This window comes from Squalius cephalus, assembly GCF_949319135.1.
Source record: "Squalius cephalus genome assembly, chromosome: 1".
Taxonomy (NCBI): domain Eukaryota; kingdom Metazoa; phylum Chordata; class Actinopteri; order Cypriniformes; family Leuciscidae; genus Squalius; species Squalius cephalus.
The window spans coordinates 55103166-55121191 of NC_137122.1; the positions used below are offsets into that span (position 1 = coordinate 55103166).

The 18026-nt window shown below is 44.5% G+C and overlaps 2 protein-coding genes across 2 annotated transcripts in view; both read right to left on the reverse strand.

The window, feature by feature from the left end:
• mcrip1 (MAPK regulated corepressor interacting protein 1) overlaps positions 1 to 18026 on the reverse strand; it is a 362891-nt gene that overhangs the window by 154780 nt on the left and 190085 nt on the right. The window lies entirely within an intron of this gene.
• On the reverse strand, positions 6961 to 18016 carry LOC307166322 (tripartite motif-containing protein 16-like protein; the record flags this gene model as incomplete). Its single annotated transcript, XM_079884608.1, has 8 exons — positions 6961 to 7526; positions 8938 to 8985; positions 9198 to 9357; positions 10128 to 10361; positions 10457 to 10552; positions 12627 to 12686; positions 15416 to 15733; positions 17915 to 18016. The coding sequence occupies 8 exons, from the start codon at positions 18014 to 18016 to the stop codon at positions 7006 to 7008; spliced, it is 1539 nt and encodes a 512-aa protein (XP_079740734.1). The 3' UTR covers positions 6961 to 7005.

Genomic DNA, 18026 nt, shown 5'->3' on the forward strand with positions numbered 1-18026 from the left:
AGAATATACAGTTATAAGATATTATAGATCATGCAGTTAACTAACATTGTGTATTAATTTTCAATTTAGGCAGAAACATCAATTCCAAATTTTATTCTAGCTTCATGCCTTCTTCGTTTAGTTTCACTAAAAAGCAACATTCCCTTTCAAGGGAACAAGCTCTGCGTGGAGAATGATGCTGTGGGAACAGCTTTGCTGGATTGTGACTTGAAGCACTTGTGCGATCACAGTCCAATGGTGTGACAGAACGTCATAGGCAGGAGACGTCATGACCAGGAAGCTATAAAGCACACCTGGACCAAACAATGTCAGCTTCTGTGCCTTCAGCAAGAGCTCTGTGTGAAATTGTCTCTGTCTATTTATTGTTGGATTTTCTCAATCATATATATATATATATCAAGACAGGAGTATAATAGCGACCAAACAGCAATTTGAATCACGTGTCCCGATCCCTGCCCTCGCTACATTACGAGTGGCGAATAATGACTTGTTTGTTTAAACATCAATTAAACATCAATTAAACATCAATCTTTCAGCTTTAAATTTTGAAAAATGGCTTCACATGGTCTAAACAAATGTACACGTTGATTTCAATAGACCAAAACTCTTAGTTTTCAACTAAGTGTCATCAATCCAAAATTAGTTCTCTTACGAGAGGTTCTCTCGTATTGCGTAAGTTGCTTACGCATCGGGAAAGTCTTCTTTCTTCGAGATCTGAAGCCAAAAATTATCCTTAATTTTGTATTCATTGTCAACGCAGTGCGGCAGCCGGCAGACCTAGGCAGGCTGTATAAGCGTACTCATTGGCTGCCCGGCGGCAACTGCTTAAGCCTATCAGTGAGCACTCTGAAACGTGGCCTCCAATGAGGGCGCTTCGTGCCCTCCACACCCTTCTAACCGTCAGAATGGGTGTGGCCAGCGTGTATAACCAGTGCTCATAGGCTAAATATCTGATTTTCTTGTCTTCAGCGAAGCTCTTCGCATCGCTGGATCTTGAGAGCCGCCGCCGTTGAAACCAGCGACCAGCAAGCCTAGGACAGCGCCTGAAGAAGCCGGCCGCCTTCGCCGCCTTCAGCCTTCCGTGCCTGCTACGCTATCCGGCGTCATATCCTTTACTGCTGTGTGTTCGCCTACTGCGACACACGTTTTCTCTCTCTCTAAAAGAGCACGGGGCGTTTTTCTAAAAATGCCCCGTTTTTCCTGCGGCTCGTGCCGCGCCCCGCTCAGCAACGGAGACCACCACCTCATCTGCGCTCTCTGCCTGGGCCGCGAGCACGCCGCCACTGCACTCTCCACGGGCGGCTGCCCTGAGTGCGAGGAACTTTCAATGTCGACCCTGCGGGCTCGACTTGAAGTTTTTGACCAAGTTGTCGCTCCGCCTGTCCCTGCTCGGCCGCGCAAGAAGAAGCGCCGCTCACAGCGACCACCGACGAGGCGCTTAGAAGCTCGCCGGATCCTCTCCCTCGAGCTTCTCTCTCGCCTTCCCCGCCCCCCCCCCCGGCCGCGCAGCCGCCGGCTCCCGCCCGCGCCGCCGCCGTTTCAGGGGATGAGGCGGACGAGTTTGATGAACGCGCCACGGACAGCTGTTCCATCCTGGCCTCTGACAGCGAGGACTGGTCTACTGCCTCCTCTTCAGTCCAGGATTCGGGCCGTACTCGAGCGGGCGAGGACGCGGAACTTTTACGCCTCCTCACGCGAGCTGTTGAACAGCTGGGTCTTGATTGGTCTCCTCCTGAGGAGCCAGCACCGAACAGACTCGACGGCTGCTTCCTTCATCATCGCCGTGACAGCCAGCGTCCAGAACCGCACCCTTCCTGCCTGAGCTTCACAGCGAGCTCTCTAAATCGTGGAATGCTCCATTCTCCGCGAGAGTTTCTTCACACGCCTCATCGACGCTCTCACAGGTTGACGGCGCCGCTGAGAAGGGGTATAATGCCATTCCCCCCTCGCTCTCGCTCGACCAGCCGCATCAGGCCGCCTCCTACCCGGGGACCCCGGGAGAGGATCGCGGTGAAGCCTGAGCCTGCAAAGACCTCCTAGCCCGAGGAAAGAAGCGACGATCGTGTCCCGCCGCGGCCGGACCATCGTCAAAGCTTCACGCTCTGTCAGTCCCCGTTGCCACGGTTACTGCAGACACTCATCTCGCAGCCAACGAGCCGGTGAATTCACCCTCTCGCCTGCACACAACCGCCGTTTTCACGGCGACCCAGAGAAATCTCGAAAAGAGCATTATGCCTGGTCGTGCGACTCTCGCTGTATGTGTTTCAAATGCAGTAAATGTGCCCACTTATCTGTGTTCACCTCTGCACACATGCACCATAAACCCCGTGTTTCTCACAGAGCCCGCTCGCATAAAGCAGGCAGAAGCCGCTCGAGCGTTAAAAGTAGGTCACGTGTCCACCCCGCTGTGCCCACACCTACTCACTGCCCGCTCTGTTACACAACCCCTCACGACCGGTCATGTTATAAATACAGATGCTGTGCCCGCTCCCACGCGCTCACACATCCTCTCGAATACTTCGCCCCCGACGCCGCTTTCAAGCGTCGTGCCTCACACTGTATGTTCCCCGTCCAAAGCCACTGGGACGCTGTGTGTAAAACGGCCAGTAATCGCTGCCTGCGACCCGCCGTATCTAAGCACCGAGCGCGCGCACCGCGCCCGCCCCTCCGTTTCGAGCTCTCGAGCCCGCGATCAGCGGCGATCAGAGCCCGGAGGCCATTCTGCCCCTGGCTGTACACGCGAAAGCGTGGGAAGCTATTCCAGGCGCGTCAGAATGGGTGCTGAGCACAGTAAAACAGGGCTATACTCTGCAGTTCGCTCGCCACCCTCCGCGCTTTCAAGCGCGTATCGAGACCAGAGTGAATGGGGAAGTAGCACATCTACTTCGAGCAGAAATAGCTACACTTCTGTGCAAAAGGGCTATAGAACCGGTTTCCCCTTCTATGAGCGAGTCGGGCTTTTACAGCCGTTATTTCCTCGTTCCCAAGAAGGACGGAGCTGTCAGGCTCTTATGAGAAGACCGTTCAAAATGCTCACAACCAGACAAATTCTCGCGCAGATTCGCCCGAGGGACTGGTTTATATCTCTCGATCTAAAAGACGCGTACTTTCAGATCCAGATAATACCCCGTCACAGGCCATTCTTGAGATTCGCCTTCGACGGTCAGGTATATCAGTACACCGTCCTGCCGTTCGGCCTGTCATTGGCACCCCGTACATTTATGAAGTGCATGGACACGGCTCTTGCTCCCCTGAGGGGTCGGGGAATGCGAAATCTGAACTACTTGGACGATTGGCTGATTCTAGCACAGTCAGAGGTCGAACTCATCGCCCACAGAACAGTGCTTCTAAGCCACTTGGACAGCCTGGGGCTTACGGTCAACTGGACCAAGAGCTCGCTAGTGCCCAGTCAATCAACCTCTTTTCTGGGTTTGGATCTGGACACTGTGGCAATGACGGCCCGCCTGTCGACACAGCACGCGCGCTGCATTCGACTCCTGGCCGCGTCCTTCCGGCCTGGCAGCACTGCTCCTCTCAAAACATTTCAGAGGTTGCTGGGTTGTATGGCCTCAGCTGCAGCAGTGCTTCAGCTGGGTCTCTTATGAATGCGCCCGCTACAACGCTGGCTGAATGCCCGAGTGCCTCACAGAGCCTGGGCTTCCGGCGGCATCCGAATCAGAGTGACTCAGAGCTGCGTTTCAGCACTGAAGCCCTGGTTAGTGGCCGACTGGTACCAGCGGGGAGTGACAATGGGAGCTATCTCAAAGTTATCTCGACGGACGCTTCCACCTCAGGTTGGGGCGCTCTTTTCGAGGGCAAGCCGGTTTTTGGCCTGTGGTCAGACCAGGAAAAATGCCTCCACATAAACTGTTTGGAGATGATAGCGGTCGAGAACGCGCTCAAGCGCTTCCTCCCATTCATACAGGATCACCATGTGCTAGTCCGCTCGGACAACATGTCCGTGGTATCCTATGTGAACCGACAGGGCGGTGTCAGATCCAGGAATCTGTGCAAGCTGACAGAACGCCTTCTCGTGTGGGCTTACCGCTCGTTGCGCTCGCTGAGAGCCGCGCACGTGCCGGGCCACCTGAATGTCGGTCCAGACAGACTGTCCAGGGACAACATTCCCCCGGGAGAATGGTCTCTGCACCCCCAGACAGTCCAGTTTCTCTGGCGCCTATTCGGCAGAGCGGAGATCGACCTCTTTGCGTCGGAAGACAACGCTCACTGCCCGAGATTTTTCTCGAAAAGCGAGGACGCGCTGTCCCAGACATGGCCCAGCCTCCCGCTGTATGCTTTTCCTCCGATCTCCCTGTTGCCACAGGTCATTTCGAGGATCAGAGAAACGCACCACTCAGTGCTTCTTATAGCCCCGTGCTGGGAGAACCAAACTTGGTACCCAGAGCTAGTGAGGCTATCGCACTCATCCCCATGGCCGATCCCGGTGAGAAAGGATCTCCTCTCCCAAGCCGGTGGATCGATCTGGCATCCCCATCCAGAGCGTTGGTCTCTGCATGCATGGGTGATCAACGGATACCCGTTGACCTGTCAGAAGGGGTCGTGAACACGATCACACAGTCTAGAGCCCCCTCTACGAGACGGCTCTACGCGTCTAAATGGTCGGTGTTTTCTAAATGGTGCGCTACTAAAAGCTTGGATCCACGCGCATGTGGGGTCCCGCGGGTGCTCTCCTTCCTACAAGAGCTGTTGGAAAAGGGCAGGTCCCCTTCCACGCTCAAAGTGTATGTGGCGGCTATTGCAGCGTTCGCTGAGACGACGCGCGGCCGGGCAATAGGAAGGAACGAGCTCATTATCCGCTTCCTCAGAGGAGCTAGACGGATGAATCCCCCGCGGCCCCCCTCGGTTCCTATTTGGGATCTGTCCTTGGTCCTGGAGGCCCTGAAGGCTTTTCCCTTTGAACCGCTCGAATCCGTGGATTTAAAGTACCTGTCGCTTAAAACCGTTTTTCTGATAGCTCTGTCTTCAGTTAAACGTGTGGGGGATTTGCACGCGCTATCTGTTAGCCCTGCATGTCTTGAGTTCGGACCGAACAACTCGAAAGTCATTCTCAGACCGAGACACGGTTACATCCCCAAAGCGATTGGAACCCCTTTTAGGTCATTTCCCTTTCGGCTCTGCCAGCATCCGATAATGGGGACAGTGATAACCTCCTATGCCCTGTCCGGGTGCTGAGAGTTTACATCACGCGCTCCGCCGCTTTCAGGCGTTCAGAGCAGCTCTTTGTTTCCTTCGGCGGACGCACCAAGGGTCTCGCCGCCTCGAAACAGAGCCTGTCCAGGTGGATAGTGGACGCGATTGCAGCAGCTTATGCCTCCAAACACCTGCAGTGCCCTCTGGGTATCAGAGCCCACTCTACTAGAGGCATGGCCTCTTCGTGGGCCTGGTCCAGTGGAATTTCTATCCACGATATTTGTATGGCGGCGGGCTGGGCCTCCCCATCAACATTCGTGAGGTTTTATAACCTGGAAGTTCCCACCTTACAGGCAAAATTACTGTCAGTATAAGTGACATATATGCTCTGCCCAGTCTCTCATGTGCAGACCACGTTCACATGCTGACGATGTTTCTGGTATGATACTCAGGGTGAAGTGTTTTATACTCAGACCGGCTGGACCGCTCTGTTTCTCATTCCCCTTTACGCGCTGTTTTACCGGTGCTGGCCCGCGCTGCTGGCCGCCCGTATCCCACTATGTGGCGCGGGGGTTTATTCTCTTCATGAAAGACCGACTATGTCGCTCTTTTCTTACCCTAATAAGTGCTTATGTACTGTGTGGGCTCGCTCTGCCGGCCCTACTGTTTTGCACTATTATATGCTTATAGACCGGCCGCGCCGCTCTATTTTATATACTGAGTGAAGTGCTTTGTACTGTGTTGGCCCGTCTCTCCGACCGGCCACCTATTCCAGCAGAATGTTTTCCCCGGTCTCCCTGGGATTCATGGGCTGGATGCTTGGCGCACACGGCGTTGACAAAGGGTTCCCGATGCGTAAGCAACTTACGCAATACGAGAGAACCTCTCGTAAGAGAACGTACTCGGTTACCAATGTAACCTCGGTTCTCTCTAGAAGAGGGAACGAGTATTGCGTAACCTGCCGTGTCGCGCCACGAGCTTTTGCGCTTCAGACTGCGAAAACCAGATATTTAGCCTGTGAGCACTGGTTATATACACGCTGGCCACACTCATTCTGACGGTTAGAAGGGTGTGGAGGGCGCGAAGCGCCCTCATTGGAGGCCACGTTTCAGAGTGCTCACTGATAGGCTTAAGCAGTTGCCGCCGAGTAGCCAATGAGCACGCTTATACAGCCTGCCTAGGTCTGCCGGCTGCCGCACTGCGTTGACAATGAATACAAAATTAAGGATAATTTTTGGCTTCAGATCTCGAAGAAAGAAGGCTTTCCCGATGCATAAGCAACTTACGCAATACTCGTTCCCTCTTCTAGAGAGAACCGAGGTTACATTTGGTAACCGAGTACGTTTTCACACACATTACAATTTTCTTCATGATTTCTGCAAAACTCTACACAAAAATGTCCTGATTTTACACAAGTTTAATCATGTTCTCATGATGATCAGACTCTCCACACACTCACACATCTTCACTCCTTACATTGTTCACAACCATTTCTGTTATTTCATTATTCAAAACCACACTATCCTCAATCTGTTCATTTTGTAATGAACCTTGTTCTATTATTTCAACTGAATGGAACTTTTGTTATTAATAATAAAAATAATTTGTCATTAAAAAAACAACAACAAAAAAACAGAGTTTGAGAAAAACACACACACACACACACACACACACACACTGGTCTTACTGTCTCTGAGCATTTGATACACACATTTATTCTGTTTTATTTCAGTGAAGTTCATCAGTATTAATGTAATGAAGAGGAAATAAGAGTCTCTGTATCTCACTGTTACTGATTTATTGTGCAGCTCAAAGTATTCTGGGTAAAATCTCTCTACAATCTGTTCTGAAACATCAACACAGTTTCACTGATCCAGAACTAACCCAAAACCCAGGATAGAGCGTCTGAGTGAATGTGGTCTGGACTGTGTGGATGAGGCTCATTGTGTCAGAGACGCTGTAGAAGGACAGAGTTCCTGCACTGTGATCCACATACACTCCTATTCTTCTGCTGATGGACTTTACAGGGAGAGAAGTGCATTTGTTATTGTGCCAGAAATTGTAACTGGAGGAAAAGCAGAACAAACTCCAGGACTGATCATTATATCCAAACACACACTCATTACCCCGTCCCTTCCTGCTGATGCTCTTATATGACACTGATATACACACACGACTCCCAGTCCACTCAATCTCCCAGTAACAGCGTCCACACACACTCTCTCTACACAACACCTGATAATAATAATTATCAAATCTGTCTGGATGATCAGGATACGGCTGTTGTGTGTCAGTGAAAGTAATCACTCTGTTCCTCTCAGACAGACTGAGGCGTTTATGCACTGTGTTCAGATCCAGAGTGAGCTGATGGGAATCTGATGGAGAGAAAACACATCAGAAACAGGAATTATGAATCTGTCTGATCTTTTAATGTATCTGAACTCTTCATGAATCAATGTTCAGTGTATCATCAGTGTCTCAGTACAGCTGACCAAATATCCTGTGCAAATCATCATTTACATGATCAATTATAAAACTCTTCGGTAACACTTTACAATACGGGTGCACTAATCTGCATTAATTCATGCTTAACTAATACACAGATAATCATGTGTTAATGTATGACTCATGAAGAACTAAACCATTAATTAATGATTACTGCATCAGCAACTAATAACGATTCTAAATGATTAATAGATTAAGTAATATATGAATTGTTATTAATTAAATGTGTCATAATGTATTCCTTAATAACTTATTTTATTAACTAATAGTGTAAATCAATGCGTTAATTACCACAATCGGTCAAAGCAATGTACTTCAACTTCCAGTTATGTTATGACTTTACTTGTTGAGGCACATGACTATTAACTAATTGTTAAGTAATATGCCATTTATAGGTTTTGGCAGTTTGCACATGCAGTGAATGTAATGTCGGTGAATGTGTGTGAAGGATGGGTGAGTTGGGCTGCACACAAATATCAGCACACAGAATCTGAACTTCTGACGCTGTTACACTGTGTTTAAACTGGACGAGACCAGCTGTCTACACTGGGCATGACAGACCATCGCAAGTCCATTTGTCCTTCGTAACAGAACTAGCACAAGAGGTTGGAGTACATCAGGAATAGAGTGTGGCATCGGTTTACTGTGGCATCAAGGTTTTGTCGTGTAGTGTCGCGCCGCATCCAGTGTATCACTGACTATAATGGACGTTCTGTTGTCTTTGTCCAGTCTAGACACAGTGTTATGAAATAGCATTAATTAGCAATAATTATAAGTAATATGCCATTTTGGTTTTGACATCCACACTAATGGATTTCAATTTCCAACCATGTACAACCAAGATTTCACTGAGTCCGATGAACCTTATTGTTCATGGCACAGGACTATGTCAGGTTAAGCTTGAGGTCAAGGTACACTGAAAACATGCGGTCGAGATCTGCTATTTCATAACACTGTGTCTAGACTGGACAAAGACAATAGAACGTCCATTATAGTCAGTGATACTACACCGGATGCAGCGCGACGCATTATATTACTTAATCTATTAATCATTTAGAATCTTTATTAGTTGCTGATGCAGTAATCATTAATTAATGGTTTAGTTCTTCATGAGTCATACATTAATGATTATCTGTGCATTAGTTAAGTATGAATTAATGCTTATTAGTGCACCCATATTGTAAAGTGTTACCAACTCTTCTATCATGATTTATTTCTCCTTCTACAGGAAGAACATGAACACATTCAGTGAGTTTTTCTGCTTGTTTTCTAGTGACTCACATTGTAGGAAGTCGTTCCTGGTCTTGGGATTCATGTTGGTGAAAGTGACTGTGCAAATAAACACACATGAACAGTGTGAAGAGAAATGACAAGATAAAATACATTCATTTCTAAGACATTTCTAATATGATGCTCTATAATATTATATATTAAACGCTTGTCCACGTTTTATAAATCATAGGAACATTTCAGAAACGGTTGTACGTTCAGATTTGGGATCTTTCTCCACACGTCTGTATAAACGAGGCGCAGGACTTTACCTCCGTCTGAGATCTTCTTGAGCTCCTCTTTGCAGAAATCCTCCAGTTTGTCTCTCAGCTGACGGACAGATTCTCTCATGCCATCAAAAGAGGAGAGAGAACTGAAGGAAACGTCGGGTTCGTCTGTAGATTCAGGAGGTGCTGAGAGAGACTGGAAACTCTACAGAAAACAGAAATCAAAACTCATCATCTCCACACTTCAGCCAATAACCTGCACTATATCAGATCTGAGCGGCTCTTGTTGACTTGACTTCTCTTCAGTGACTCGCTTCAATCCAGCACTTTCACACAATCAGCACATTCTCCTCATATTCATCATTTAATGCTACAAACTCTAGTATTTGACACTCAATAATAATATCATAAAAAAATTAAAAAAAATAACAAAAAACATTTCTTTTGTCTTTGAAATATGGTTAAAGTTACTGCTGAATGAACTGACACACATTTATGATAAACTAAAATATACTCACTCAGTGTAATTTCTATTGAAAATTGTTTGTTTAATTTTATCAACATTATCAATATTATCAACTTTGAAGATCACCTGACCCAATTTTGGTGCCAATTACTGAAATTATTTTAGTAGAAATAAAAGATTTCATTAAAAGAGGATGAAAAATCTAGTTGGCTGGATATTGATACCATCAAGTTCACTGATTTCATCAAGACAGAAGAAACCAGAAGGAAAAATGAGTTAATATTTAATGGTAAATTTCCCAGGGCTTTGTAAGTGTGTCTCTTTAAACAGAAGATGATCAGATGAGAGTCTGACTGATGATTATATGATAACACAACACTTGACTGAATCTGACTGAATTCCTGACAACATCTCAGTCAACGGCTCATTCTGCTCTCATGAAATGTTTCTCTGTCATAGCAGGATCTTGCTCAAGTCCACTATGATCCTGTTCTTCTAGATCTCTGTACCTGCAGGAACTGGATGTGATCTTGTGTGTGTGAAAGCTGCTCCAGCTCAGCGTCTCTCCTCCTCAGATCATTGATCTCCTGCTCCAGTCGCTCCAGTCGTCCTTCAGCTCGACTCACTGCAGTCTTTTCCTGATCTCTGATCCGCTGTGTGACCTCAGAGCGGCTTCTCTCAATGGAGCGGATGATCTCAGTGAAGATCCTCTCACTGTCCTCCACTGCTGTGTGTGCAGAGCGCTGTTACACACACATCACAATCACACAGTGGCTTCAGCACGACTGACAGAGTCCAAACTGAGACGTCTCAAACTTCTCTTCTTCTCCAGACTCACCTTATGAGACTCCACAGCCTCTCTCAGATGCTGAAGATCTTTCTGTCTCTGCTGGATTCTCTGACGGATCTTCATCTGCGTCTCCTTCAGCTGTTTCTGGAGGACAAACCAATGACAGGGAATGACACATAAAACTACTGTCATACAAACATTAAAGTTACATGAATCCAGAGTTGGTGAAGTGGTTAAAGATCTTGCATGGTACGTTTTTACTGTCTGGTTCAAACCACAGATTCATGGTTTCCTGAAATGAATGTCAGCAGTATTTCATCAGTGCCTAGTTTTATATCATTAGTGTCATCATTTACTCTCCCTCATGTCGCTCCAGACCTGTATGACTTTCTGTCTATTGTGAGACACAACAGAATATATTTAGAAGAATGTCTCAGCGGTTTACAGAGGCCAAATAAAATATGGTGACACGTCAATAACGTCAAACCTCATTGGTTCTTTCATGTCACAGTCACATGACTAAACACCATGATGTCATGACACAAACACCAGTGAAGTTTGATGTTTTTGATGTCATCATATTTGATTTGGGCTCCACATACATGAGTTTATCAATGATGTGATTTGATTTGATTTGATTTGATATGTGATTAAAAGTTTGTCTCTTTTAAAAGTAGCAGATTTCAAGTATTTAGTTGTTTATTTGTCCATAATTTGGGCTTCCAGCTCATAAAACCCACAAAAACAGGATTTAAAAAAAATTGAATATTACATGAAATCACACAGTAATTACACAGTGATACCATGGTCATTGAACCAGGTTTTGGTTCTTTTGGCAGTGTGGGCAGGTGCAAATCCTGCTGGAAAATGAAGTCAGCATCTCCATAAAGCTTGTCTGCTGAAGGAAGCATGAAGTGCTCTGGAAATGTCCTGGTAGACGGCTGCGTTGAGTGGACAGCACAGTGGACCAACACCAGCCGATGACATGGCTCCCCAAACCAACACAGACTATGGAAACTTCACACTGGACTTCAAGCATCTTGGATTGTGTGCCTCTCCATTCTTCCTCCAGACTCTGGGACCTTGGTTTCCAAATGAGATGCAAAATTTGCTCTCATCAGAAAAGAGGACTTTGGTCCACTGTGCTTTATTAAATCCAGAGTCAACGCAGCCGTCTACCAGGACATTTTCAGAGCACTTCATGCTTCCTTCATTTTCCAGCAGGATTTGCACCTGCCCACACTGCCAAAAGAACCAAAACCTGGTTCAATGACCATGGTATCACTGTGTAATTACTGTGTGATTTCATGTAATATTCTAATTTTCTGAAATCCTGTTTTCATGGGTTTTATGAGCTGGAAGCCCAAATTATGTACAAATAAACAACTAAATACTTGAAATCATTTAAGTTGTGGGCCCTGAATCTATAATCTATGGAAGTTTAACGTTTTGAATGGAATTATGGAAATAAATAAACTTTTCCATGATATTCAAATTTTTTGGAAAGGGTCTGTAATTGTGAAATAAGTGTGAACTGAACGTAATGTTTTCAGACACGTAATTGCATATTAAATGCTATTAAATGAAAATGTATTATAGTTTAAATGTACATATAAAGCAATTAGCTGAACTTAAGACTGATTTTTTGACCCACTTAAGTAAGAAGTATATAATGTAATTTCATAATTATTTTGAGTTAAATTGAAATATTAAATATTATTAAAATGTACTTCAAAGTAAAACTTTTCATTTTACATTATAAAAAAGTGTACTTTATAAAGTGTACTTATAAAACAGTCATGAAAGTTGACTCTCTTTAAGTGCACTTAAGTGGCCTTTCATTTCATTAATATTATATTATCTGCATATATAAAATACGAAGTTTTTTTTTTAAAAGTATACTTTTATTTTGAAGTACACTACAAGTGCATGTCAATACACTGAGACGTACTCCTTTCTTTAACCACTAGTTGTTCAGATTACTTTTATGCTTTCTCTCCTTTTTGTAGCTTGAAACTTTTTTTACTCCATTGCCTTACACTGACTTTCTCATTGACTTACAGTGTATAAACTAAAATAGACGAGACATTCTTCAAAATATCATCTTTTATATTCCACAGAAGAAACTCAGTCAAACCAGTTTGGAACAACATGAGTAAATGAGTGAGTAAATAAAGACACTTTCATTTCTGTGTGATCAATCCCTCTCAGTTCATACCTGTTTCTCTGTCCTCTGTGCTGCAGTTGATACAGTGTTGTGGTTTTTATGTTCACTCTCCTTACACCACACACAGATGCACTGTTGATCAGTGATACAGAACATTTCCTACAGTGTCCTACATAGCATTTTATGAAAACAAACACAATTTATCCCTTTTCTAAACTCCATTGTTGTTCACAAAAATAATATATAATTATTTATTAACACCATTTCTAAATTATGATGATGACCCCCGTAGACCCCCTATGGCTTGCCACTCTTCTTTAACTGTTTTTGTATCCTCCTATCAGTTGCTCCTGCTCACTGATAAAAAACTTTTTTTTAACATTAAATAAATTAAAAAGGACATCCATGGTGAATTTGATCTTGTGAATGTGTGTGTGTGTGTGTGTGTGTGTGTGTGTGTGTGTGTGTGTGTGTGCTGCCCAGAATTGATGTCAGGTGAGTGTGGATTGCATAAATTTGCTCCTGATCTTTAAAGTACAACGGCACAGGCACTTGTTGGTGGAACACTTTTGGAAAAAGTGTCAAGTCACCTTGATTTCTTTTGGCCACTGATGATGGACTGTGCAGATTGAAAATGACATTAAGAAACATGTCCATGTATGTCTCTGTAAGTCGTTTATTTACTAGACAAGCTATTGGTTTGGAATGCAGTTAAAAAAAGAATGTAAAAAGAAATGGGTGTTTATATTTTATTCAAGTTTAGAGAGAGAGGGATTTTCATTTTCTTGAGTAGCTAAAGCAAAAACACACCTTTATGAGATACAAGTTAAAGAGTGCACATACCCCACATTTTAGTCCAGATCAGTAAGCTATTTTAAGAAAAATATATTAAGATATAAATATTAATATCATATTTACTTTTGGCGTATGTGCCAAAACAAATGTGTTTTATAAACACTCAATTATAGCAGCCAAAGAAAATCTTAAGTGCAAAAGTCAAGGGCCAAGAGCCCAACTAAAGCAAACGCTGATCTCCATCATGGTGACCTTAAATGAAACTCATCAACTTCTAAACCTTTGTTAATTCTAATAAGAACTTCTGTAGACGAATGGCAGTGATAAAGTCAAAGTGGTTAATAATAAGTGAAGCTTGTAATGCTGTTCATGGAGTTGTTTAATCCTCCTCTGCTGAAATCTTGAGATATTTAATGTCTTCTTTTATCTCCAGTTGATTTTGCTGTGGCTGGAAGTCAGTTGTAGTTCTTGTGTTTCTCTTTCCTTCAGTGATTCTGCTTGGTAACAGCAGGTGCTCATCACTAATGCTCAATCATCACTTAATCTCTTAATTATACAATTATCATTCTGGGATCTAGAAATGTTCTATAACTCATTCAGTTTGAGTTCTGTTTCAGTCATTCAAGTTTCGGTAATATTTGAGTGCTGTGAACTCAATTCTATTTAGTACATATTACTGTTAGGTTTTACAGTATCTAAAAGACTTTCTGTTCGCAATGAGTATCCAGCCACCACCTCTTTACTCAGTTTTGACCAGTTTACTTGAGGAAGCAGCATTATTATTTCTGGACAGCAGGGGGACATTCTCAACATCTAACAGAGCAGCAATAGGTATGTGATCAGAGGTGGCAAGTTCATAGCAAATCTCCACATTTACCAGTGAGACATGAGCATCAGCTGTGGTCACAATATGGTCTAACGAAGATGTTGTGTTCCACGCTTCACTAACGTAGGTAAAACTTGTGTCAGGCAACAGAGCTATACTTGATAGAATTAATTTAGACTCATTACAAAACTGCTGCTGGTGTGCTGCAAATAACAATTTGCTATCTGACATGTCAGCATTAAAATACCCATAACATAGACACAAGATGAGCTATTATCCTCTATGAATGACTGAATAAAATCTAACCTGTTCAGAAATTCGTCCTCATGCTCATATGATTCATAGGGTGTATAAACATTTAAAACAGTAAATTTCTTTTCATTAAAATGACACTCTAGCCCTATGGCCCAGTCAACATTTAGACACACCACATTCACCATTGAGTCATATTTGATGTTCCACAGTATAGCTACACCACCAGCTATCCTATTCGAACCAGCCTTGTATTGAGATCGGTAGTGGACTCTCCAGCCCCATGGAAAATCATGTGTATAGTGTTCAACTTATCCAGATGTCCTTGTTTCGCCAGCCAGGTTTCTTGCAGGCACAGAATGTCACACTCGTCCAGCATTGTGTCCACAACCAGACGTTTTGATCTATCAGTACGCGGGTGTTGTATGAGACAACACGCATTTAATATGTTTTGTCTCTCCCAGCGGAGCAGCTGGCCTTCATCCCGTCCTCGCCCACAACTGCAGCAGGCACCCTAGCATCGTTATCGTGCAACAGCCCCTCATCTCGAGAGCGGGGGGCATCCTCTGGACCAGACGGACCTCTGTCTGCTCCACTAGGGCGACGAGGCTAATAGTAGCGTCGGACAAAAGACCCAGCGGGCCAAAGCTGCGGATCGTACAACTCCACCACATCATTACATTCAGCGGAGATACAGAAGGAGCTGAATCTACTCTGTGTCGCCTCTATTTTTCTGCATGTCACTTCCCGACCCAGCTTCGGTTTTAAGTACTCACTAAGAGTATTGGCATCAACACTGAGATCAAACTTTGTAGCAAATATCTTTACCATCTTTGTTTTGACAGCTAGTATATTAGTATATTATGATATTACTAGTCCCGATTATGCCAGTTTTCTTTCTCACATGCCTCACTGGAGTTTTTACAGTGCGAGGTGTAAGGCTTCGATGGGCAGGGTTTTCAGGTACCTGCTTCAGTCGTACCTGCTTCAGTCGGCGCCCATCCTTTACCACCATGCTCCATGGGAGGGTCTGCATTCGTCCCAGGACTGGATCTACAGACTGGGCTGTTTGACTGCCGTCAGTCCCGCCGTGTGTTGCTGTCAACCATCCATTAACCCTAGAAGGAGTGCAGGAGGCAGGATCAGGGCCCAGCTGCTTCTCCATCACAGTCGAAGGAAGACCTGTTGCGCCGGGCGCAAGACCCGGTTGTATCTCCACAGCAGAGAGGAAGGCAGCGAAAGAGTAGCGTCCGGGCCACAGTGCCCCTCCACAGCAGTCAGCCAGCTGTCAAGTTTAACAGAAACCTCCCGCAATGTTTCACAGGCAGCTACCTGAGTTCCCATAGTTAGGGTAGCCAACTGTCCCGAATTAGCTGTATTTTGGGCCTAATTTATTTGTCCCGTGTGTGACCTCCCATGTCCCGTTTTTTGACTAGCCTACTACGCTGATCTAACCACTGACTGATACAACAGCAGCAGTGATCACGACACTTGAGAATGATCACCGACACCTGTCATTATCCAGTCACAGCTTTTCTTAATCATTGTTTTGAGACAAATCATTGTTTGATTTGCGAACATAATCCTCTGCCGTCTGGTCGCTTCTGCTTCAAGCCGGACTCGTCTTGCGCTAACGGTAATTCCCTTTCACTGTCCACGTTTTGATTTCGGCAAATCATTTTTGGCTAATGCAAACAACGTGATTATTGTTCATGAGTCTAACATCCAGCCACGCAAGAAAACATGTAATCTACCTGAGGGAATAATAATGCTCAAAAAACATTTCTGATTATTATTAAGGTTTAAAACATTCCCCCCCCCCCCCCCCCCCCGATCTGAACCGCAAGTATCAAGCGCGAAATGCAAGTATCTTTGTGGGCGCTGTTGCTATTATATCGGTTGGATAAAAGACTCTTGCGCCCGACGCAAATCTAAAATGGGTTGGTCTGAAGTAGCTTCATTATTCATAGGTGAAATAAACCAATCAGAACGACATCTTACATTCCCTTTAAGAGCAGGCGCGCTTGTGCCATGGCGGATTGCTATTATAACGGTGGATTTGCCAGGCGCACACCAGGAGCGGTTCACAGCTGAGGAGAGCGACGTTCTCGTCAGGGCCGTAAAACACAGAGAAGTTACATTGGGGATGGAGAAACACACCCAAATTAGCTTCGGTTTAAACAGGCGTATAAAAATTTGGGTAAATGTGTAAGCTAGATTTATGCCTATTTTTTCACATCTTCATGGACACAACAATGATTTCCCTCAAGTGTTAATATTTTTCCTTGTAATAATGTATGATTTTCTAAAGATGAGAACCGCTGCGTCTGTGTGTAGATGAGAGGAGCAAAGTGCATGCGCGTTGTGCACACGCTACATTGATTATGGCCAAGCATGCGCCCTTAAAATAGCATATGAATAACATGCGCAACTCGCCACTGACTTTAGACTGGGTTTTTCCTGGTTAGAGGCGCAATTGTTTTCTAAACCTGCAAAATAGCATGAGGGAACGTTTGCGCCGGAACATGCCTCCTCTTTGCGCTGAACCGCCCCCGGGAGCGCAAGTTCATTTCCTAATTTACCGACGTGTAACTGTGGAGGGAAAAGTCCGCTGTGCGCGGGTGCAAAATAGGAATGATACATGCGTCGGTGTACAAAGTCAATTGCGCTGGGTGCAAGATAGGGCCCTATATGTCTTTACTGTCACTTGTAATGTATCCTTGCTGAATAAAAGTAGGCAATTACTTTCTTTAATTTTTTTCCAAAAAAGTTATCTTACTAACCCCAAACTTTTGAACTGTAATAGTGTATAATGTTAAAAAAGCTTTCTATTTTAGATAAATGCTGTTATTTTGAACAATGGTTTGTTTCTAATGTGACATTTTTTATGTATGACATTAAAATTATTTTTAGAATTAAATACATAAATAGGTTAAGCAATACAAATGTGTTTATGTCTGATAACCTTTTAAACACATACTTAACTGCAGACACTGAAATGACGTACACTGTGTGATACAGTAAAATACAAATATTTTGAGTGTCCCACATTTTCCTATAAAGAACCACGATTGTCCCTTTTCTGAAGTTGGCAACCCTACCCATAGTTATTTTTAGGTAGTCAATGTCAGCATTGATTTGCTGCATTTTCCCAAGGAGCACAGACACATCGATGTGTTTAAATGAGACGGGGGGTAATTCATCCAGGAAGTGCGATACAAATCTTGAGATCTCTTCACCGCACTCATTAAGCGCTTGCAGGCACATTTTGACATTGTTAATGTCCTTCTTTTGTCCCCTGTGGGAGATCCTTCGTTTGTAGTGTGGAAGGAGCTCTGACAAAAATGCATTTGAAGACTCAATCCGCTCAGAGCTGAAACTGCTCATTACTATCAACACAATATCATTGTGGCTTAGTGTTTGCATTTTGATCATAATAAAGTTCAGCAGCTCATCCTCGACTTACTATGACTCTACCGTCTTCAGTATGGTAAATCTCCGGTTTAATTCGAGAAAACTCTTGTGTAAACTCTCCCACAGCACGCCGTGCTGCTGCACCGGCCGCCATATTGTGGTCT